The sequence below is a fragment of the Suillus subalutaceus genome, assembly GCF_016647625.1.
Source record: "Suillus subalutaceus strain FC151 chromosome Unknown DFJ58scaffold_219, whole genome shotgun sequence".
In the NCBI taxonomy this organism is placed as follows: domain Eukaryota; kingdom Fungi; phylum Basidiomycota; class Agaricomycetes; order Boletales; family Suillaceae; genus Suillus; species Suillus subalutaceus.
Window position 1 is genome coordinate 49,247 of NW_024540468.1, and position 22,320 is coordinate 71,566.

General features: G+C 47.7%; 8 protein-coding genes across 8 annotated transcripts; 4 read left to right on the top strand and 4 right to left on the bottom strand.

Annotated features, from left to right (window-relative positions):
* Window positions 1–262: 262 nt before the first annotated feature.
* Window positions 263–1,174, top strand: DFJ58DRAFT_867655 (uncharacterized protein; the record flags this gene model as incomplete). Its single annotated transcript, XM_041394217.1, has 1 exon — window positions 263–1,174. The coding sequence occupies one exon, from the start codon at window positions 263–265 to the stop codon at window positions 1,112–1,114; it is 852 nt and encodes a 283-aa protein (XP_041236494.1). The 3' UTR covers window positions 1,115–1,174.
* Window positions 1,175–2,876: 1,702 nt separating this feature from the next.
* On the bottom strand, window positions 2,877–3,348 carry DFJ58DRAFT_202125 (uncharacterized protein). The gene has a single exon (XM_041379209.1). It carries the CDS (start codon window positions 3,231–3,233, stop codon window positions 2,979–2,981), a length of 255 nt encoding a protein of 84 aa, XP_041236495.1. The 5' UTR covers window positions 3,234–3,348; the 3' UTR covers window positions 2,877–2,978.
* Window positions 3,349–3,494: 146 nt separating this feature from the next.
* Window positions 3,495–4,980, bottom strand: DFJ58DRAFT_917910 (uncharacterized protein; the record flags this gene model as incomplete). The annotated part of the gene is made up of 3 exons (XM_041395555.1): window positions 3,982–4,980; window positions 3,808–3,953; window positions 3,495–3,740 (listed from the first exon to the last, which is right to left on the bottom strand). The coding sequence occupies exons 1-3, from the start codon at window positions 4,748–4,750 to the stop codon at window positions 3,495–3,497; spliced, it is 1,161 nt and encodes a 386-aa protein (XP_041236496.1). The 5' UTR covers window positions 4,751–4,980.
* A 4,596-nt stretch (window positions 4,981–9,576) lies between these two features.
* Window positions 9,577–10,833, top strand: DFJ58DRAFT_719283 (casein kinase I delta; the record flags this gene model as incomplete). The annotated part of the gene is made up of 6 exons (XM_041384595.1): window positions 9,577–9,650; window positions 9,796–9,990; window positions 10,036–10,186; window positions 10,209–10,347; window positions 10,370–10,525; window positions 10,820–10,833. 6 exons carry the CDS (start codon window positions 9,577–9,579, stop codon window positions 10,831–10,833), a joined length of 729 nt encoding a protein of 242 aa, XP_041236497.1.
* A 5,133-nt stretch (window positions 10,834–15,966) lies between these two features.
* Window positions 15,967–16,420, top strand: DFJ58DRAFT_867669 (Rho family DH domain-containing guanine nucleotide exchange factor; the record flags this gene model as incomplete). The annotated part of the gene is made up of 2 exons (XM_041394218.1): window positions 15,967–16,260; window positions 16,316–16,420. Coding segments are annotated over 2 exons (399 nt in total), but the record flags the coding sequence as incomplete, so codon positions are not given.
* Window positions 16,421–16,629: 209 nt separating this feature from the next.
* DFJ58DRAFT_867670 (HDEL sequence binding protein) lies at window positions 16,630–17,691 on the top strand (the record flags this gene model as incomplete). The annotated part of the gene is made up of 4 exons (XM_041394219.1): window positions 16,630–16,787; window positions 16,843–17,100; window positions 17,154–17,249; window positions 17,655–17,691. Coding segments are annotated over 4 exons (549 nt in total), but the record flags the coding sequence as incomplete, so codon positions are not given.
* A 1,830-nt stretch (window positions 17,692–19,521) lies between these two features.
* On the bottom strand, window positions 19,522–20,775 carry DFJ58DRAFT_735562 (uncharacterized protein; the record flags this gene model as incomplete). The annotated part of the gene is made up of 4 exons (XM_041386656.1): window positions 19,522–20,055; window positions 20,104–20,277; window positions 20,333–20,535; window positions 20,586–20,775. 4 exons carry the CDS (start codon window positions 20,773–20,775, stop codon window positions 19,522–19,524), a joined length of 1,101 nt encoding a protein of 366 aa, XP_041236500.1.
* Window positions 20,776–21,252: 477 nt separating this feature from the next.
* On the bottom strand, window positions 21,253–21,861 carry DFJ58DRAFT_735563 (uncharacterized protein; the record flags this gene model as incomplete). The annotated part of the gene is made up of 2 exons (XM_041386657.1): window positions 21,253–21,597; window positions 21,655–21,861. 2 exons carry the CDS (start codon window positions 21,859–21,861, stop codon window positions 21,253–21,255), a joined length of 552 nt encoding a protein of 183 aa, XP_041236501.1.
* Window positions 21,862–22,320: the final 459 nt, after the last annotated feature.

Genomic DNA, 22,320 nt, shown 5'->3' on the forward strand with positions numbered 1-22,320 from the left:
TTAATTCGGTTAACCACCTCAACCGCTTCCTGCCCTCCTTCCTTCGCTCTGCTATATCTCCTCTGACCTATTCTCTGACGAGAACAACGTAACGCGAGACGGGACAGTCTAGTGCATGACTTTTTCAATGTGTGCTGACGCTGTTTAACATAAGACTATAAGTAACTCTTTCAAACTCCGCCATTTCCTATTCGTTGAAAGCTCGATACACTTACATAAAGCTTCACAAAGTCCTCGAACGTTTAGAAACTCCTGTGCGACAATGATAGAAGAGCCTTACGCACAAGGGGGTCGTCTCCAACTACAGGTAACTCTTTTAAACGACGAGAAATCCTCGTTCATGTGCGTTGCTCTCATCCGCAAAGCATTTACCCCTGTCACTAAATGCCCAGTCTTACTCGTCGAAATCGAGGATGTCCTTGTCAGAGCCGGCCTCCCCAATCCATTAGTAGTTAAAATATACGACCCTCGTTTCAACTGCGAGCGCACATCCCCACTCCCAAGACTATCTCCCATCCCTTGGTCAGCCGCCAATGAAAAGGCCGCAGCTGACCGTCGTACACTCGCACCGGGCGACGATTCAGACGATAGATTCTTTCCATGGGAGAGAGAGTTCTTTGACGGCTCATCGTGGGAAGACGCCTACTACCGCGAGTATGAGAGGTCGTTTGCACGTGAAGTTGAAGCCTACAGATGTCTTGGACAACTTCAGGGCTCTACCATTCCCCGGCTCTATGGTTTAGGTCGGGTCGTTTCAGGCCACGGCGAAGGTCGCGCCATATCACCTCAAGTGCTTTTCATGGAATACATCCCAGGCGAGAACCTCGCAACCATCCAAGACCCCCATTCAGTCCCTAGTTCAGCATACGAGGAGCTCGTAAAGGCCGTGAGCAGCCTCGCGTCTTTCGGTATCATCCATGCCGATATGCGCCCTGAAAATATTGTCGTATCTTGCAGTCACCCTAGACGAGCGGTGCTCATCGACTTTGGGGTGTGTCAATTTCGTTATACTGATGAGTCTGACGACAACTGGGAAGAGAATGTCAGGATCGAAGGGGAAGAGAGGGAACTCCGGCGCTATTTGAAGAGTTCGGGCATTTGGCACCAGGAATAGTGCGCGTAATGCTCGGGGAAAGTAGGTTGGCTTAATATTCCAGATACTAAGACATGATCTAACCATCCACGAACTTTTGCAATGGCGTAGGCATAGCATAGTCCATTCATAAACCGGGCAGCCAGTCACGGTCAATGCCCCATGACGAGTTAATTCGTCAAAATTATGATCATATGATAGGAAAGGAAGCTCTGGACCGTTGAACGTGGATGTGCCAGCGATTGGCGCTGTAAGTTGGAGAGGCGAATATTCAATCCGATGGAGTTTTCTTGCAACGTACTTAAAATCTACCCTCGCCGGCAGCAACCTTGTCATAAATCATACTTCAAGTTATCAATGCATTGTCGGGGAAGGCATGAACATTTAGTACTGATCTCTCATTATATGCATTTCCTAAGCCTCACGCCTCCAGACTCCAGACGAGTCGGGCTATGTACGCGACCCCCTGGTCGTATCTGGGATGCATGTCCCAGGAGATCAATATTCAATGTCAGCCCCACATATACGACAGACTCGGAACGAGACATAGGCTGGTTCACTCGATGTCTGACTTCGCCTTTGACTTCAATTCTTTTTCGGGACGTCCTGCTTGTCGTTATGAGAAGTATGGATCCTGTTGACGCGGCTCTTCCTCTACAACATCACTGGTATGCACCCTTCATACATCAAGATGTCCCTCTGGAAACCCACGCTTTTTTGTTTTCATCTCTCACTGCTCCAGGTTTCGCACTAGATGCGTGCAGTATGGCGGGTGAATTGGGTTACATCTTGCTGCACAGCATCCCTGACGATACCGTTGGAGAACTCTGACAAGAAGTAAACTCACTAGTGTATCATTTGATGTTTGAATCTGACTTTGAAGTACTGATTCGGCCTGAGCGTGGGCATAGTACTCCTCAACATTCCAAGAATGAGTGGCTCGCGTATTTTTTACCAGGAGTGCTGACCCAGCCAACTTCTAACCACGGCCGCTTTCGTGTAATGATGACCGACTTGTCGATCACATTCGTTCTTGGTGGAGAGCATGCATTTTTCATATCTTCCCTGCCTGCGAGCGTCCGAGTCCGAGTTCCCTTTCGAGCTGCTGTGGCTGCAGGGTTATACTGACGAGGTAAGTAGATTGGTACATGATGATACTCATGATAGCATGGCGATGGAATTGTTCGCTGTTCACTCGTATTCATGTGGCAGTCTTTCATTAGATTATCGGGTGTTGCTCATGTAACATTCAAGTAGAACGGCAGCCTGTTATTCGGTTCGAATTTTCTCGAGTCATACTTGTACTTTCGATTTCAACAGCGATACCTGAAGACTCAGGAAGGTTACCATAATCCTATTACAGCGATGTAGTGAAACTGCAGATTTACATGTGGAATAAACTTGGTCCAAGTTACTGTATCGTATACTCCAGGAGGTGACGATCATAAGCTCAGGAACATACTAAAGTACAATTATACATTATATAACACGTGCAAAAATGTCAAAGAAGCTGGCTGAAAACTCTAGGACTTGGCGCGAAAAAGCGTTGATACATTGCGTGAGCCAAAAAGTCATGGCATAGAGGAGAGAATGTATTAGCGGTGCACATGCCATCCCAATGGCAGCCACACGCCATAATATCTGCTCTGCGTCTCTCGCAAACAAGAGATTCCAGCCCAGACAGTGTATCCCTCCCAACACCAACCCAATGACGGATGAAGTGATTAACATCACCAGCAGGCCAGACGGGTTACACGCTCTTGTGCAAGGACGATGCGAACCAGATTGATCTTAGTGTGTTGAATGAGGTGGGCGTCTTTTGTATGCCAGTGTAATGTGATTGATTAATGATTTCATAATAGTTCCGCATGCTCGTCGTTCCTACCTACCCCTTCGTCGATATCAACCCCTTCATCATATCAAGGCTATTCCCATCAGGCTGTAAATCAATGAACTCTCCACAGCCCATCGGCACAGTACGCAACAACCCATGGTCGGGAGTGATACCAACGATGCGGACACTTCGGTGTGGAGTCCGGTTCGTTAGTGTGACGAGTTGGTCTCTGTCCGAATCACGAGTAAGCAAACAGTAAATATCGACGTAAAGCGAAACACGACAGAGACGTACGAATGTAATCATGATCGGAGGTATCGATCCATAAACAGGGGAAACCCCTGTTCTTCATTCTGCAAAAAGAACTCCATATGCGCTGAAAGGAGGTGAGGACTGCCGCCGCTATGCGTTCTACAGAGAGCCCTGGGGTAGCTGTAGATGCGAGTTGGGCGGGCGAGGTGATAGGTGGAGCGCTCTGGACGTTGAGGCCGCTTCCTATTTATTGGTAAGTTTGAGTGTGCGTGTCGGGAGCTTTCATGTCACTGAGCGAGGCAGCCGTACCGATTACTATATCTGCCACGCCATCACCAAACTCGTGTTTACCAGTATCCCGCCCATTTTCCGTAGTTCCGGCGTTGACTTTGAATTTGATGTTGGGCTGCTTTGGGAAGACGGGAAGAGGCCATAATAATTAGGCCATATCAGACGGACTTTGTGGGCCCATTCAGAGGCGGGGTTTAGGACGTGACATGCGTCGATGATGGCTAGTGCATAGAGGTATTGAATGAATATGAGGTTGGAGGGGGCCTGGTACTGCGCAGGATCAAATTTCAAATATCAGATGGTTGAACACTATTAAATAAAAAGTCGTCAGTCTTACCTGATGAAGACCCTGTGAGCCGACACGAATCTTGCAAGCAACCTGCAGGTGAGAGCTACGCGTTACCGCCTCTGCTGCGTCCTGCCAGTTGTACTGTGGCGAGGGAGACGATGGGAGAGGGGAGTGCACGGAGGAAAGATGGGTTTCTGTTCAGAGGGTCTCAGTGGGCGGCACGATGGACGTGATTGGGTGAGACGCACTTGTCAAACATTGTTTGGGTGCTGGAGACCACTTCGCCATATATGAGTGCTTCACCAATGCGCCAGGAGTTTATATCTTCAGTTCCAGAGCGGAACTCATCTACGGCGCGGAAGAAGGCAGATGGTGAGAATTGTGGGGTGTATATTCGTTCATCCTCGGAAGTTGAGGGTTTTGAAGGTACGAGTACGTGTTTGACTTTCGGGCTCGAGAGGGAATTTGGTAGAATGAGTTCGAGTATGGGGTGATTGGTGGTTCCGTCCTCGGGAGGGAAGGATGGGAAGTGGGAGTGGGAGTCGTCGTCGTTGGCATCTTCGAACACAAATGACTCCCACTTGCGTTGTGATTCACCGGTGACAGTTAACCCAAGATTTAAATGATCGAGCAGTGACTCTACGATGCGATGCTGCACCTGCCACGGATCTGGACGAGCCAGAAGAAACTGGGGCAGAAGTGTGAGGCTCAAGACCGAGATCAACTCTCTGAGGGAAAGCGCAGACCAAGTGCGGATAGCGATCGCGACAGCAGGATATCGGGAAGGGGTAGTAGTGTGCAATTCCACATCACGACAAGCTCGTTTTGAGATAAGATACCGGCAGGCGCATTCCCCTCCACGTAACGACCAAGGATTGTACTTCAAAGCTTCAAGGTCCAAAGGACACGTGAATAGTCTGGATGCAGATACCACCGTGTCGTTGATCGATACATCTGGTAGTTGAGGAGATGTAGAGGGACGCGTTTTCATCAGCGACTATGAGTACAGTCATGACTCGGTCCAAATAGAGTACCTCTTCTTATGCCAACGACGAAGGCTACCTCCGAACTCGATATATTTACGGACAGCTTTATGATCTGCGGGAGGGGAGAGGTGTAGGAGGAGGGCGCAAGAGGTGTACCATGGGTATTCTTGTACGGAGAGTTGAGAGGTGTTATGGTAGATAGTGCGGTGTCAGTACATGTCAGTATTGAAGCAAGCGTTGGGTGAACACGTGTTAGTACTTGCGTTTAGGGATGTAACGTTACAAATTCGCGGAGTCTCAAAAAGCCTGGACAACAAAGTGCTTCCAAAACCAATCCGAAACTTTTCTTCGTGCGTATCAATCTGATTATCGATTGGGGCTAGGGTTGTGTTAAGTGCACGGCTACACAGCAGCTAGCAGCCTCATTGAATGCCTCAAGTCTTCTTCGTAAAGGCTTCGTATGAATTTGATTATACTAGAATTGGGCTAGGGCTTCAGCACAGCTGGCTGCCTCATGGCTTCCTGATGTAAATTTGGTCAAATACCTCAACTGCCTTCCTGCCCTCCTTCCTTCGCTCTCCTACATCTCCTTTGACCTATCCTCTAGCCAAATCTTAAACGAAAGAGAGACAATCACTTATCCTCTGACCTTGCTATCTGATCGAAATGCACTATCCATTCAAATTCCAGGATTTCGGAAAGGTCATTGCAATTCGTTTTAAGCGCCTTAAAAACCAAGGACGTACACAACCCAACTTGACAACTGCCGACCATGAAGGCTGATAACTCTCTCCCTACAGACCACTCTAATCCTGTTCTTGCACCAATGCTCTCTTCGGATTCTTCGTCAGTGTATCCCGTTTCTGCAAGCAGAGAATCAAGTCTCGAACCCTCTATCCATCTTTCCCATGCTAGATATTCTGGGACTGTATCCCTTGGTTGCAAAGCATCTGACATGGCTCAGGTAGCTTTGCCCATTGTACAGGCTATTGCAGGTGCAATTCCACTTGTTGGCGCTCCAATGCAAGCCGCTATTAGTGGATTATTGACAGGCCTTCAAACTATAGACATGAGCACTTGTTTAGTGATGGGAATACATTTTGATTCCAAGGCCCGTCACAGAGACACAGTCAGAACAAGGCAGACCTCGATAATCTGACATTACGACTCAATCGACTAGTTGTCAATTTGTGCAACGCCCCGCCAGCCTTGGATCCTGTTGAACAATCCAAGAGAGATTCATTTATTAGGTATTCACCTTGTTGGCGTGTGCTTGAATCCATCTGACATCGAGTCACACTTAGGATGCTGCAAGGCACCTCAGCACGAGTGACAATGTTGCGTGAACATTGTCTCACATCCACATCCGTCACGCAGGCCATTGCTGGATGCTTTACTGAAATAGATCGTTATCTGGCCGACTATCTGGTTGTGTTTTATTTTCTCATAAGATTGTTTGCATTTTCTCACTACTCTGTGGCCAGTGGTCGTCCCAAATCCAAAGTCAATGTGATGCACATGAAGCGTTGGTAATTCTATGGAGGGAGCAGGAGGATCGTCAGAAATTCCTGATGACAATTGAAAGCATAGTTATGCGCGGACAGTCCTCCGTGGGACCGTCTGCATCAGGAACCGTCGCCCTTGGCTGCGCGACTTTAGTAGACACAACAGGTCACCACCATGCGATCTCAGTGAACTTCTGCACATCATATCAGGTCTGCTTGCAGGCCTCGAAATCCTTCTTCTGGGAGCTTACTCGTCAAATTTTCTTTAGCAACTCAGTAACATGCTTTGAATTCTGTTTGAACGCGATGCGATTGAAGCCCAGATTCAAAGACGGTATATAGAAGAAGGGGAGTACGATTTGTGCATTGACAAGGGCATGCAAGTAACCCCACTCACAACCCACGGATGGTCAAGCATTGAACCAGGCATGAAGATTGTGATGAGGGTTATAATTCAACAAGAGACAGAATCAGGCTGGGCTGTTGACTACCAATGTCACTTTTGTGGCGCTGTGAATTGCCTTGGTGTCGGGTCTGTGAAATATGTTTGGTCTCCAGGGCAAACTGTTTGCTCGACTGATTGGTGGGTATGTTTAATTTCTAGGTCCTGATGGTGCCTAATGATGAGAAGTCGAGAATGCAAACGACTGCTTTCAGATTACCCGTGACGAAGAGAAAGAGAGCACACAATCCTCTAACAGTGACTCCAATCACACAACTGACGCAGAAATGTTCCTTATTCGCAACTTTCATGTTGAGCAAATTGTATGTCATCTTGGAATTTCGCTAGTAATCTTGAGCTGAGATCTTGATGTACCTCCTGCTCTCAGGCTGTGTGTGATTTGTATTCGGAGGTTCTTAGGTGATGCTGATGGTGCCACGGCCATGTCCCGCTCTCAGAGAGTGCGTGATATCGTGTTTGGAGGTTCTTGGGCGACACTGATGGTGCCATGGCCATGTCCCGCTCTCAGGGAGTGTGTGATCTCGTGTTTGGAGGTTCTTAGGTGACGCTGATGGTGCCACTGCCATGTCCCGCTCTCAGGGAGTGCGTGATCTCGTGTTTTGAGGTTCTTGGGCGACGCTGACGGTGCCACTGCCATGTCCCGCTCTCAGTATGTGTGTGATCTCGTGTTTCGAGGTTCTTGGGCGACGCTGACGGTGCCACTGCCATGTCCTGCTCTCAGTATGTGCATGATCTCATGTTTCGAGGTTCTTGGGCGACGCTGACGGTGCCACGGCCATGTCCCGCTCTCAGGATGTGCGTGATCTCATGTTTGGATGTTCTTAGGCGACACTGATGGTGCCACGGCCATGTCCCGCTCTCAGTCTGTGCGTGATCTCGTGTTTCGAGGTTTTTGGGTGACGCTGACGGTGCCATGGCCATGTCCCACTCTCAGAGAGTGCGTGATCTCAGTGTTTGGAGGTTTTTTGGGCGACAGCTGACGGTGCCACGGCCATGTCCTGCTCTCAGTATGTGCGTGATCTCGTGTTTGGAGGTTTTTGGGCGACGCTGATGGTGCCACAGCCATGTCCCGCTCTCAGATTGGTGCGTGATCTCGTGTTTGGAGGTTCTTAGGCGACACTGATGGTGCCACGGCCATGTCCCACTCTCAGTTGGTGCGTGATCTCGTGTTTGGAGATTCTTAGGCGACGCTGATGGTGCCACAGGCCATGTCCCGCTCTCAGTCCACATAGTACAGTAACTTATACCCATATTAGATGGACAGCTGAGGGTGACAATGTACCAATAGAGGCGGGCCAGCCCATGTGGGCCCATGGCCATAAGTGTACCATGATAGACGAGTGGGCCGGAGGGTGGTGTGTACCTGTTCCAAATGGATGGGCCGGTGGTATATCTTGTAGATGGTAGTATAGGAATGTACTATATAGGATATCTATGTATATAAATGAATTCGGTGTGCGATGGAGATGAGTGGGCTGGACGAATGCAGTGCAATGTAAATGAGTGGGCCAGGGAGATGAGTGTGATGGAGATGAGTGGGCCAAGAGTACAGGGTACAATGAAGATGGGTGGGCTGGGGGTATGGGGTGCACTAGAGTCCAGTGGGCCAGGGATATAGGTGCGATGGGGATGAGTGGGCCGGTATGTGAGGCACAATGGAAGACGAATGGGCTGGGGGTAAAGCTCGATGATATCCCATCCGGTAGATGATGGAAATTTCTTCCGGTATGGAAGGCGAAGGTGAAATGGATGATATGGATGAACCAGAAGTGTTAAATGAATGGGCCAGAAGAGCCGGAGGGGCATGAAATGGATAATACGGATGAGCCGGAAGTGTTAAACGGATGAGCCAGATGGGGATGAAATGGATGATACAGATGAGACGGCAGTACATGAAATGGATGATACAGATGAGCTGGTGGTGAATGAAATGGATGAGCCGGATGGGGATGAAATGGACGATACAGATGAGACGGTAGTACATGAATGGATACAGATGAGACGGCAGTACATGAAATGGATGATACAGATGAGCCTGGTGGTGAATGAAATGGATGAGCCGGATGGGGATGCAATGGATGATACAGATGAGACGGTAGTACATGAAATGGAATAGGCTGAGGGATGGGGTGGGATAAGAGGTGGGTAAGGGCATGCGGTGCATACAGAGTATACTAACTGGAGAAGAGTGGGCCGAGGGATGGGGGTGAAATATGAGGCAGGTCAATGTATCCGGTACATGCAGTGTACTGACCGGATATGAATTGGCTGAGGGATGGGACATGATATGGGTAGCACGATACCTTACCCAGTGCAGTGTATTCTAACCGGCAATGTACATCCGGGTCTATACCCATACAGTTCGTCCATGATAAATATCCGGTACGGCTCAATTATCCACCCAGCGCATTCAGAAACCATCTCAATACAATAACCGAGTATACCAGATGTATATTTGAATGAGTACATAGAGTTGCTAAATATTTACATGGTCATATTTTGCATACTCTGTGCTCGGAGTCCCAACAAAATTGTGGATGCTGTCTCGCATGTATACTAGTGCCATGGCTCGGCTATGGCTGGCTCCGGCTCGGTATTCACCGGTTTGTGAGAATTTCGGCGATACCCGTTAGCCAAACCACTGGTCACTGGCTTGATCTGATTCATAAGCCATGTGAGCCTGGCTACAACTTTCGTCAGCCAAAAATATATGAACCGCGGTTTGAACTGCTTTAAGCCAGCTCAAGCCAGCTCAAGTCACGCGGCAGTTGCGTGGAAGGACTGCTTTTTTGGTTGCCTCCAGACTCCAGTGTTGTTGGTCGGATTCCCTTGATTTCTCTACTCGTGGGCTATTGTATACACTATGGATAAGGTTCCCATTCGAGTTGACGGAAGATTCAGGCTAGGAGACATTTTGGGATCCGGCTCATATGGTATGTTATTTACATATCACGATTACTGACTATATGTTTAATTCAACATTTGGACCCCATTAGCTGTCGTGTATCGTGCACGGAACATCATAAAGAATGACGCAGTTGCCATCAAACTTGAACCCATCACCCATTCATCATCTGTCCAGCACTGAATACAATATTTTGAAACACCTTGAAGGTGGTGTTGGTATTCCTCGTGCCCTCTGGTTCGGTAGGGAGTCGACATATCATGCTCTCGTTCTCGATCTCCTTGGGCCATCCTTACACAGTCTCTTCCTTTCTCACAGCCGAAAATTCAGCCTTGAGACTGTCATAAATCTAGGGGATCAGCTGGTCCGTCAGTGTGTGCTACTGTGTGGGTTGCATGTACTGACCCCTTTCCCCAGCTTTCACTGTCTCGAATACGTTCACTCGCACAATTATATTCACGGTGACATTAAACCACAAAACGTTGTTCTGGGTCTTGGCGATTTGAGGCACACCGCCTTCATCATTGATTTTGGTATCGTGAAGGAATTCTGGAATATGACAACCAGTGTCCATATACCGTTTCGCCAAGGTCAACGTCTCACTGGCACTCCTGCGTTTGCAGTCAATCAACAATCACCTGGGAGTTGAACCAGGTCGTCGTGACGACCTCGAGTCACTTACGTACATGTTGATATACTTCTTGCAGGGCTCCCTTCCTTGGTTAATCAGTGGCGAAGAAAAACTTTCCAGTTCTTCCATACTTCGAGCGCAAAGTAAACACCACTATCGAAGATCTATGCCGTGGAATCCCTGTCGAATTTGCAACAATGCTCATTTACACGTGCTCTCTCGCATTCTCAGAGGAACCCGACTACAATCACCTTCGTTCATTACTTCACACACTTCGTTCTACACTACCGGCACCAGCTGCATGCTTGCTGGATATAAACCAGCCTGGTGTACCTATCACACATTCCCCCTCCCCTCCATTCTTCGATAAACCCTGTGTAATTGAGGCAGTGTCTCCATGCCTGCCGCTTCGCAGATCGACTTGTATGTGAGTAGCTCATTTATCTTAGTACTTACGAACTAATGCAATTTCAAGTTTGCGTCCACGAAATGACTCCCTGTTGCATCATGTACCCACTTCAACTCCACGCCGGAAACAAGCTAGATCGTGATACTGTCGGATACCTGTAGCATGTAGGGAGTAGTTTGTACATGTACATGTACTTTGTGATATAGTAGCATTCGCAGCACCTACTGTATCAATATTAATTTCTTACAATGAGCTTTGCGTCACACATACGACGTGGCGGATGCAATAGTCACCTGAACCGGATATTGATATCCAAGTTTCATCCATTCCCACGCAGCGCCTCTTATCTTTCAACATCCCCTGCAGGCTGCAGGCTACAGCCTTAAAATGACCTTCACAGCTCGTGAGGGACTCATCGTGACTTCCAGAACCTTCATAATCGGTAATTCAGCCATACAACATAACGACAACGACTCAGGAAGTACTTATCGATGGAGATCCAGCTTTGATTCCATCGATCATCCAAGTCGATTTAACTACACCTGAGGGTAAAGATGTGCTTGACTTCAAGCCTTTGGGCCCTCTGGAATCTGGAGTTTCAATTTGGAGTTAATTCTCTCTAGGTATGCACAATTTCAGCGAACATTTTCACCCCCCACTAACTGCTGAATAGATTTGACCTGCCTGAAGCATGCATGAGTTGCGGAGTCTGCCTCATGACAATCGCCCTTTGGGCTTTTCCATCAGGGTCTCAGGATCATTGCACATCGACATGTTCTGGGGTTTCCCCAGATACTATTATATATGTAGGTCAGTAATTCTGCTGTTGGATCATCTCCACTACCACCGCCATTAACATGCCCCCTCGAAAGAAGAACGCCCGGGCTGCTGCCAGAGCTGCTGCCATTGTTCCCACTGTTGTTCCCATTCCTCCTGCCCCTGCCCCTGCTGCAACCATCTCTCCCGCTCCTGTCACTCCCACTGCCGCTCCTGGTCCAACCGCTGCTGCAGCAAATGCGAATATTCTTCGTAACCCTCAAAGGCATCGTCAGCTTCCTGCTCGGTTTCGAGACAACGATGCAGATGAAGGGGAATCCTTCCACCTTGACAACGTCTCCGGGGATGAGGGGGACGAAATTGTCAATTCGCCTGCACCTGCAGTTAGGCCTGCTGCAGGCCATAGTCCATTGCAGACTGCATGCCATAGTCCAATGCAGACTGCGATGAGTACTGCTATAACTGACCCTCTGGCCACTGGTGGCCGAGCAAAAGCGCCGAAAACCTCTGCCGATATACATTTTTTCTACAGACAGGACCCTACCACACTTTCGAATATCTGCAAAGCCTGCGAGTGAGTATCGTGTTTGGTGTCATCGTTCTCTCTGACATCCTTCACCAGAGCAATTCCATAATCTCGACGATACTCATCACATAATGTCATACCTTCCTAGCACAGGTACATCAGCTCGTCGTGCACACGCCTTCGTCGACCATACCGACATTTACCTGGAGGAGGCAGAGCGTCAGCACTGGCATGTCCTCCATAAGTCGTCACGTTTGAAGACATTTTTGGATGAAGGCTGGACGGTCGCAACCATGCGTCAAAGGCTGAAGGATCCAGCTTACACGTTAGACTCACTCGGTACTCCCCCTAGTCCTGGCTCACTCCCTGGAACTAGCCTGTCAGCTCCAGACGATGTATTGCCTGCGTTTAATCTGGACGAGATGCACAAACAGATCGTGAAATTCATTGTCACCAACGATCAGGTGAGTCAATGTTCACTTTCTACACGCTATGTTTAGTAACTGTCTTCAGGCTGATAAATATTGTTGAATGTCCAGAATTCCGTCGTTTGATCCGTCTTCTGCGAACCATCGGTGAACGAGACCAATATATATCACCGGACCAAAATTCGTGAGCTGGTCATTGACGCTTTCCATGAATACTTCAACGCTTTGAAGAAGGACCTCGCGGTAAGCCTACAGTTGTCAAGAGCCTTGCAAAATATCTTATATCTTTTAGGCCGCTCAGGGAAAGGTTTCATTCACATCTGACCTCTGGTCAGATTCTAACCTTCGCCCGTTCATGGCCGTTACGGCCCACTGGATTGCTAAGGCTGAGCAGAGTTCAGTCCTCGTTTTGAGGGCTGCATTAATAGGCTTTCATCATGTTCCAGGCAGTCACACAGGTGATTTGCTAGCGACAGTCATTTTGCACCTTCTTGATCGTGCTGCTGTGACCGAAAAGGTCAGTGTTTAATTTTACTGTTTTACATGCTCTGACTCTGTTTAGAGTGGTCATTTTACCTTGGACAACGCTGCCAACAATCAGGTTTGCATGCGAGAGCTTTCGCAAAAGCTGGAGTGTCGCGGAATTGATTTTGACCCTATTGACCGCAGAATCCCTTGCTTCCCCCATATCATCAATATATGTGTGAAGCATATTATTGATGATTACCACGACGCCGACTTTTCGCTTGTGGCCGAACAATGGTCAATTGGCGATCGCAATCGCCCGGTCATCAAGGAGGAATATCTCGAAGCAGTGACAGGGAAAGCTTCTCAGCAGAGCTAGGGACCTTGTGCGCACGGTTCGTGCATCAGACCAGCGACGTAATGCGTTCAGGGACATCATCATCACAGGTAACGAGAAGGAGTGGTTCCGAAATGACCTGGGTGAGAAAGTGTGCCTCCCTGTTGTCGAACTTCTGCTTGATGAGGTCACTCGTTGGGATTCAACTTTTGTCATGGTTAACCGAATGGGAACCCTTCGCCAGGTAAGGCATTGTTCATGAAATATTTGTTGTGAACTAATAGTTGCCCAGGCAATAGATCTATACTTCAGTTCTGCCACTCAACGCTCTATCAGCAAGTTCAAGTTAAGCCCGATGGATTGGCAGTTCCTACAGGATCTCGAAGTAGTCCTAGAGGTTAGTTTTAATATCGTCGAAACTCGTGTTCCATCTTATCATTTTATATTAGGCACCTCACGCTGCCCAACAATGCATGTCGGGTGAACGCACTCCCATGCTGAGTGGTGCATATCCTGCATTCGAAACATTGATTGAGCGGTGGAAATCGTTGGCCAGACACGTCCCACACTGCAGCCCCCTTGTTAAGATAGGTTTGACTTGGGCAGACAAGTATGACGACAGGATGGGCGCCACAAATGCCTATGCAGTCGCTATGTGTGAGTCCGGCATTTTTTAAAAATATTTGGTTGCTCATGAGTCACAATTGCATCTATAGTTGTTGATCCGGCAATCCGAATGTCATGGATTCGGAGTCGTTGGGAGGAACAACTGGTTGAAGATGTGCAGAAATACATAATCAAGCTGGTACGTCCATCGAACCAACAACAACGCAACTTTGAACTAATATTATCACACGCAGATGCATCAAAAGCGAGCCACGAACAGCTTGTCATCTATCGAGTCTCCAGCTAATAAAATTGCACCTCGACCACAACCCTGCACGCTAGGCTCGCGCCTTTATGGACTTCCTGATATTGGCATCCTGCCAAGTAACAACAGTGGCCCTCAAACAGTCGAACAAGAATTCGAGGCCTACGCCATGGCTAATCTCAGCGCAAAGGGAACAGATATACTTGGATTCTGGATGGTGAGCGTCCTGTATCTCTACAATTTAAATCTTTATCGTTGACCATGAGATGTTCACCAGGTCTCGAAAACCTTATTTCCAACAATCTATGCCATTGCGATGGACTACCTCCCGATACAGGCCTCTGCTGTTCCGTGCGAGCGAGTATTTTCATCTGGTAGCAAGACTGACACGAAGAAACGCAATCGCATGAGCCCGGTCCTGATGGAGGCCCTGCAGGTGGTAAAGTTCCTTGTGAAAAAAGAATGACTCGACTTTACGAAAGGATGGTCTGTGTTGCAAAAGGATATGGAGTATGGGATGTTGGGCAATGGAGGGCAGACTAACGATCCTTTGGCATTTTCCAGCGGCGGAATGACAGGTGATGTATGCGACACTCTCCTCAGAGCTATTGCAGAGGAGGAGTGTGATGATATTGACGATGCTCCTACTACCTACGACTTGTGATGTTTGCTTTTCCTGCTCAATTGTTGTGGATTTTGTTTCACTCCTTCTTACACTGCTCTTACTTCTGTTTGCCTGGCATCTTGCAATGTTTCTTGCGTCATATCGTGATTTCAATTGTGAACTGTTCTATCTTCCTTGACTATCTTCATTTGGTCTTAGCGAGCCCTCACTCGTTTGTGCCCGTCTGCACTTGTGCGTGCCCATCTTCACTCATTTGTGCCCGTCTGTACTCATTTGTGCTCATCTGCACTTGTTTGCGGGAGGAAAATTCTAGACCACTAGTGGTACAGCTGCCAGTGTCATCGGGAACGAAGCATTCTGCCTCAAATATTTTTTGCGTCCTCCTTACATTAATTACAGCTCAAACTCTGGGCCGCCTCGGCCATCTGGTAGTCAAGGACATACTTCTGAAGATTCATCTTTAGTGATCATGGCCGACATAAAGAATGATTTCCTCGGCAGAATACCAGAGGTAAGTGACCTCATGTCGTTCACCATAGGCGTCTGACCTAAGGTTTGTTTGTCAGGCAAAATTCCGGCTGTAAGTGACCTCATGTTGTTCACTGCCGGCTGACCAGGAGGACCATTCAGTCTTCCACCCTCGTTCATTGGGAATCCCCCCAAACTTGGCAGAATACCAGGGTTAGTGACCTCATGTCATTCACCATAGGCGTTAATTGGGAATCCCCCCTGCTCATTTGAGGGCTCCTCGCACACAGCATATGGAAGATGAGTTCGAGCTTGTAATGGGCATCTTTGAGAAGGTCACCCATGACACAACGGAGTTTTTGCACCATGCAAGTTGATTTACCTGACTACCATATTGCATGCTGATGCGTCTCACAGGGCCTCGAGTCCAGCATGACATTTCCTCCATTTACAGACTATCAAGAAGCATTCTCTTCCCCACTACCGCCCTCTATGTTTGCCATGTTCACGGTACTGACTTGGATACCACAACCTGCTCTACTACTGCGCCTGGTGAAAGCCATTTATCCTTATTGGCGTGATCGCCGCATCAAAAGAAAAGGCCACCGAATTATACCCACTTTAAATGTGAGTATCTTTACGTTTGTATGATTCGAGCAAAGTGTTAATACTACTTATCAGTTCAATGAGTCGCCCTTTCTGTTATGACTGGACTTCACATCGCCCAAAGTTCGACCGTTAATTAGCGCTAAACCCTACATTCATCCAACTCGACACCGCTCTCATGTACTCTGCACCACATTCTGCACAGGTCTGGATAAATGGGCTGAAAGATAGTGACATCATCCCCGCTGAACGTCATGTGGACTTCATCACACAGGTCTTCTGGAAGATCCACGAAATCATCACAGTAAATACCCGCCTTCGAGACGCACTCAACAAGCAACAAAAGTCGTACACTGTCGTGGAGCACATCGGGGACATCCTTCTGGATTCTGTGCCGCATTTCGCACCCTTCGTAAGCTATGGTGCTCACCAACTGTATGGCAAGTATGAGTTTGAAAAAGAGAAGAGCTCCAATCCGGTGTTCGCACAGTTTGTGGAAGTGAGTCGATTTTCCATATCGCTGTTCTTCTTGCTGATTGATGTGGTTTTTTTAGAACACGGAAAAATTGCCGGAATTGCGCAAGCTTGAGCTCAATGGATATTTGACGAAGCCAACCACACGATTAGCTCGATATCCGTATCTGCACTCGTCTGTGCTTGTCATTCTGACGCCCAAGCCGCTTTCCGCCAGAGGTGAGCCTTTTCCGCGAAGGACTATGATAAAGCGATTGATTTCTACTTCCTCCCTCAGGCTGACTGCTCTCGGAACAATCTTCAATGGAGTCTCAATGTCGAAGACGGTCACCCTCAAAGTGTTCAATGTTGATTCACAGATTTGTCCTTTCTCAAGCGTGTCCCATGTCTGCTAGGTATTTCATTCAAGACACAGGCTCTCTACGCCCTCGTATTCATGACACGCTACATCGACCTGCTATTTCGCTGGGTGTCTGTTTACAACTTCGTCATGAAGCTATTCTTCATAAGCAGTAGTTGTCACATCCTCTACATCATGACGTACCGTTTCCGGTTCGTACTCACTAATGACTGCCTTCCGCATGAATATTGACCTTGGTTTTGATAGTCCGACGCATGACCCCTCCATTAACACGTTCAAGATTGAATATCTTCTTGGGCCATCCTTCTTTCTATCACTGATATTCAACTATGTGTTCAAGCCAACCGAAATTCTCTGGACATTTTCTATATATCTCGAATCTGTCGCCATTTTCCCCCAGTTGTTCATGTTGCAGCGTACTGGCGAGGCGGAGACAATTACAACACACTATTTGGCTGCTCTGGGTCTTTATCGTGCTCTGTACCTTCCCAACTGGATATATAGGTATGCACGTGTTCGGTGGATTCTGTTTATGGTCGAACAATTTTGCCCTCCAGATACTTTATGGAGGACGTGGTGGATCCCATAGCTGTCACAGCCGGACTGGTGCAAACCGGGCTTTACCTCGACTTCTTCTACGTTTACTTTACAGAGTGGGTCTTTTATAACATGATCCCTGCGCCAAATGCATGCTCATCAATGTCATATGATCTTTTTCTACTTTCAAGTCTTCCGCCTCACTTGACTCTGTGATAGCTTGAAGATGAGACTCGAGTTGGTACTGAACATCCTTTAGAGGTCCGTCAACATCAGGTGTACTATGACTCGCTCCGGCTTCAAGGCTTGTGTCATCTGTAGTAGCGTCACTCGAGAAAGGTCAACCTGATTCGCTCCAGATATTGTCTCGAACGCTAAGGCTACTTTCTTGTCACGGTTTGGAGTTGTGGTCTCGCATCGACTTCACCTTCGTGATGCATTCGAAGAGCCTATTGATATCTTCGTCTGGTAAATTATCAAGAGCAGGATCCAGGCCAAGGCGTGCAAGATGTCATTCCCAGAGTCCTCCATGGCCAGAAGTTCGAGCTCCCAGCATGAGTTTGCGTACAATCGTGGTCATGGTGTACTGTACATTTGTAGAACCCATATTGGACCTGTCCTACAACAGCCGCTTCTATTCCTGCCTCCCCAACATCCTCAACAACCAATATCGCCACCTCAATCTCCGCGGCATACGACCTCCTCCTTCCTCTCCTCTCTCCCTTGCTCTTTCCCCTCTTTCCCCTCCTCTCTCCCCTGCTCTCTCTCTACTCTGCTCTGCTCTCTCCCCTCCAAGTCTCTGTCCTGCGGCTTGTCTTTCGGCTCTGTGCTGTCGCTCAGTCATCTGTTGCTCTCGTAAGTATCGCGCGCGAACAACACTGCAGTACAACTAACATTTACTTTAGATTTTGATCAAACATTCATCGGACCACGTATGTTATCTTGGGGACCCATAGGTACTTGAATTGTTATATGTCGATTGACAATGATTGTAGATCCTGTAGTAGTAGATATCGATAGCTTGCTGGCCGTAGATCAAGGCGATAATCTATTTTTAGTAACTTATTCTCGGCTGGGCGCTCTCTTTAGTCACCGACGGGCATCTTAGACTTAGTAAATTCTAGCCTCACTGGTCACGACAGTACCGCATTCCGCCATATCCCGTTTACTCGTCGCAGATGAACACAACTTATTGGTGAGTTATTCTTTGCTTCCATCGCATCCAAATATACTGAGTTATTTATGCAGCCTCCATGCTTCGCGAGCACGGCACACAGCGACCTTCAGTATTTGAGCTCCTCGCTCAAGTACACGCCATACAAGGTACCAAATCGCGCTTCACCTACGACATTCCTCCGCCTCATCCTCTCGCATGAGGCCGCAGTCTATGCTTGCCCTTCCAATGCTTAAAGGTACACAGGGCTTCCTGATCTGTGCCCTCCCGCCCATCACAGCTCACCTTGAAACTTTTCAGGATCAGATGCATGCGGTGGGCCAAAAAGCCTGCGGGCTTCAGATAGAGCGCAAGATGCGTCAGTATCTGGATTGGGAGCTCAATGTGGATCCAGTGACGCTTAGGGAGTTCGAGGACATGGTCAAGAAGGATTTTGTAGGTCAAGGACCTTTCCCAACTTACATTCTTCCCTCATCATCTAAGACAACCCCTCCTCCTACCACAGATCCCTTCCCACTTCCTCCAACCACTTTGGCACCTACGCCTACATATGGCCATTGTTATCCTTCACCGCCAAAGCCTGATTTCCCTCTGCCCAACTCTTCCTACATCACACCACCCACATCGCCAGACACGCCGTCATCAAGTTATTTAACATCAACGTCTCCAGCATCAACAGCATCTCCTCCAACACCCCCAGGTATGGAGGACTGTACGACTCGCATCGTTTCAGCTTCGTCTTCACCAGGTATCCCAAAATTCCCTCCGCCCAACTCTTCCTACATCACACCACCCACATCAGCGGACACACCATCACCAAGTTATTCAACACCAACGTCTCCAGCATCAACGGTATCTCCTCCAACACCCCCAGGTATGGGACTCGCATCATTTCAGCTTCGTCTTCACCAGGTATCCCAAAATTCCCTCCGCCCAACTCTTCCTACATCACACCACCCACATCATCTGACACGCCATTACCAAGTTATTCACCATCAACGTCTCCGGCATCAACAGCATCTCCTCCAACACCCCCTGTAGCACAATATTATATATATATTATTATTATTATTATTATTATTATTATTATTCTACTAGAGCTGGCTTGAGCTGGCTTGAAGACCTTAAATGCGGCTCCATTAACTAGACCAAGCTACTAATTACATAAGCTATAACTACATACACGGTTTGGCTAACTAAAGCTCCGCTCACGGCTAAAGCCGGCCATGAGCCGGAGCCGCGGCAACACTACGCATGTACCATGCAGTCACAATCCGGTTGCCCTCTTCCACATCCATGTAATGTCTCACCAGTCGACATGATGAAGCCAGCATTGAGCCAGAGTCATATAGAAACTTGATCCCAAGATTCATAAAGTCCATGACGACCGGGTGATAAATACCAGCGGTCGTCATGATATCAAATGCTGCTGGTCGACATTTGGGATCTCTATGAGGGGGTGACCGGTGATTGCATATGATCGATACCACATTAAAGACGGATGTCCAGCGTTGAAGATGATAGTGCATCTCATCTAATTCATATCTGGCAGCCCATACACCCAGCCTGACTTGAATTTCCATTCCGGCCCAATAAAGATCAGGGTGCATGACTCGAAGTGCAGCAGAGATGATGATACCGGACCTTTGAAGGGATATCATAATGTTACGACTGGCATCACCTTTCAGTGCCACTGATACCTCTGGCGAGAAGCCATCTTCCGGGTCAAGATTTGGAAAGCCGTGTTTCTACAATACTTCATACAAGAGATTTCAATGCATGCCGACCGGACGCACCTCTCTTCCTTGCTGAAACCATGCAGGGGATATATTGATGCAACCGGGGGTGACCATCCCATCTGGACTTGTATGGAAGTTAGACCGGTGGGTCCTCCATTGAGCAATCTTGCTTGTTGTGATGCTATGCTTCAACAAACCACTCATGGAATCTGTGGCACCATGAATATCTTTCTGTGTCATATATCCGGGTAAGATAATTTGACATGGAGATGCACAAAAAACAGACCATTATTATAGCGGTCAGTGCTCCAGGCAAATACCAGGCAATGATTCTACTGCCGGAATCAATGCCAACGGATGGGGTTGTCAAGAAACGCTCCTCTTCAGGGAGGAATCTATTGAAAAGATTCTCCTCTCGTTTCTCACTTCGACCGGATTCATCTTTGTCCAGGGCGTCATTGTATCTAACCATATCTATTTTAAGATGAACTGTCTGCAAATTAGTTGACCAGAACAGATAAATGAGCTGGAATACCTACCGGTGTTAGAGTAAGCAGTAGCCATCACATTGGCGAGCTGCTCCAAAGCAATGCAAGTGTCAATATCCAAGAGCCCAAGGTCCATATCCTTTACCGGTCGGTGAAGAATTGTAGACATGAAAATCTCATGCACCAATTCACCAGCAAGGTATGTCTGGTACAAGGCCCAGTCAAGTGGAATTGTAACCATGGCTTGCCAATTCAATCAAGTGACAGGAAAGCACCACTGATATATCAATTGGAGAAAATAGCTCCACTTTCGCATGACCTCTGATTGCATGGACAGACTTCATTTACATGCTGGTACACATGACATGATTGTATAATAGATTGGCCGGATACCAGCAGACATTAGGGTGTGCTTAACTGTTACTACATGGAGGCACTGTCATCTGTATTTAACCTGTCAATGAGTGCCTGTGAGGATGATACAGCCTGGGTGATTTCATCAATCGGCCCAACCAAGCTGGTCAACTGGTCACTTGAACGCCTAAGATTCACCATCCTTAGCTGCAACATGTCCAGCAACTCCCTCCCAATTTGTGTCTGGTGGCACAAACCAATTGTCTCCGGCAGATTATCCGGACCTTGTACAATATATGGGAGAAGGCCGGTCCTCACATGATCAGGCTATCATGTATGGTGTTAGTATCTGGTGTTAAGAAGATCATATGGACTGATTAACCAGGTGTGAAAAGTGCCATGCAACCAAATCCATAACATCTTGGACAGATGACTTGGGCAACATATCTGAAACCCTGCAACAACCAAGCGGCTCCTTCCACCAGTCATTGAAGTAGTCCAGCATATGAGCAATATCATAGTCATCTGATTTGATTGAATCAGCAGAAATGCGCAATGCACGGATATCCTGCAAAATGGCATTAACATCTGGTCGCCGGTCCACCAAAGTGTGTGCGGTCATGGTGGAGAGCACATCCTTGAGAAGTTGAGGAATAGTAGCGGACAACCGGGTAATAAAACATATGTTAATGAAAGGCATTACAAAGGTCTATATGAAAGAGACAAAGATGAGGGTATGGGAGTATCAGCATGGCTGGCCACCCACCTCCATCTCCCATTTCATCAGGGTGTAGAAAGCCTCTGCATAACCAGGCATGGCCAGGGAAAAACTCTTGTCAACATGCAGGCACATGGTCAGCATCCGGGAATTGGCATAAAACAGTGCACGAGAGATATCTGCAGCTGTGATGTGATTGCCCTTGGTGGCAATGACTATTTGGTCAGAGGGGATGAGAGTCGTAGTATTGTTCATGGAGAGAAATGTGAGGCTATAGTGTGACCGACACACTAGGATTATTTATATGCCAACACACGCATATATTACATAACAGGTATTATCAACAGGTAACCACAATTATGTAACTAACTGGTACCACCAACCATCTCAACCGATACTGGTACTTGTAGCTGAACAATCATTTTGCGAAAAGAATCCTCTGCATGTGCTGCTAGTTGGTCATATATGTGAGATTGTCGGGCAGCATAACATGTATGTCCGGTGAGCCCTGCAGCAGTTGCATTGTGCATGTGACCAAGCCATTGCTTGGCTCAACGTTTAAAGAAATTAATTGACCACTGCATTTCATGTTTGACAATAATAACCTCCTCGTTCCACCGGTCGCTGTCATATACCATATATCCGGTTACAGATCCGATGATCTGGATCTCAGATCCGATCCAGATCCGATGAACATATCCGTCGTCCGGTCCA

Coding starts and splice junctions, on each gene's coding strand:
- DFJ58DRAFT_202125 (XM_041379209.1), bottom strand. CDS start 3,233: ATGATTACATTCGTACGTCTCTGTCGTGTTTCGCTTTACGTCGATATT.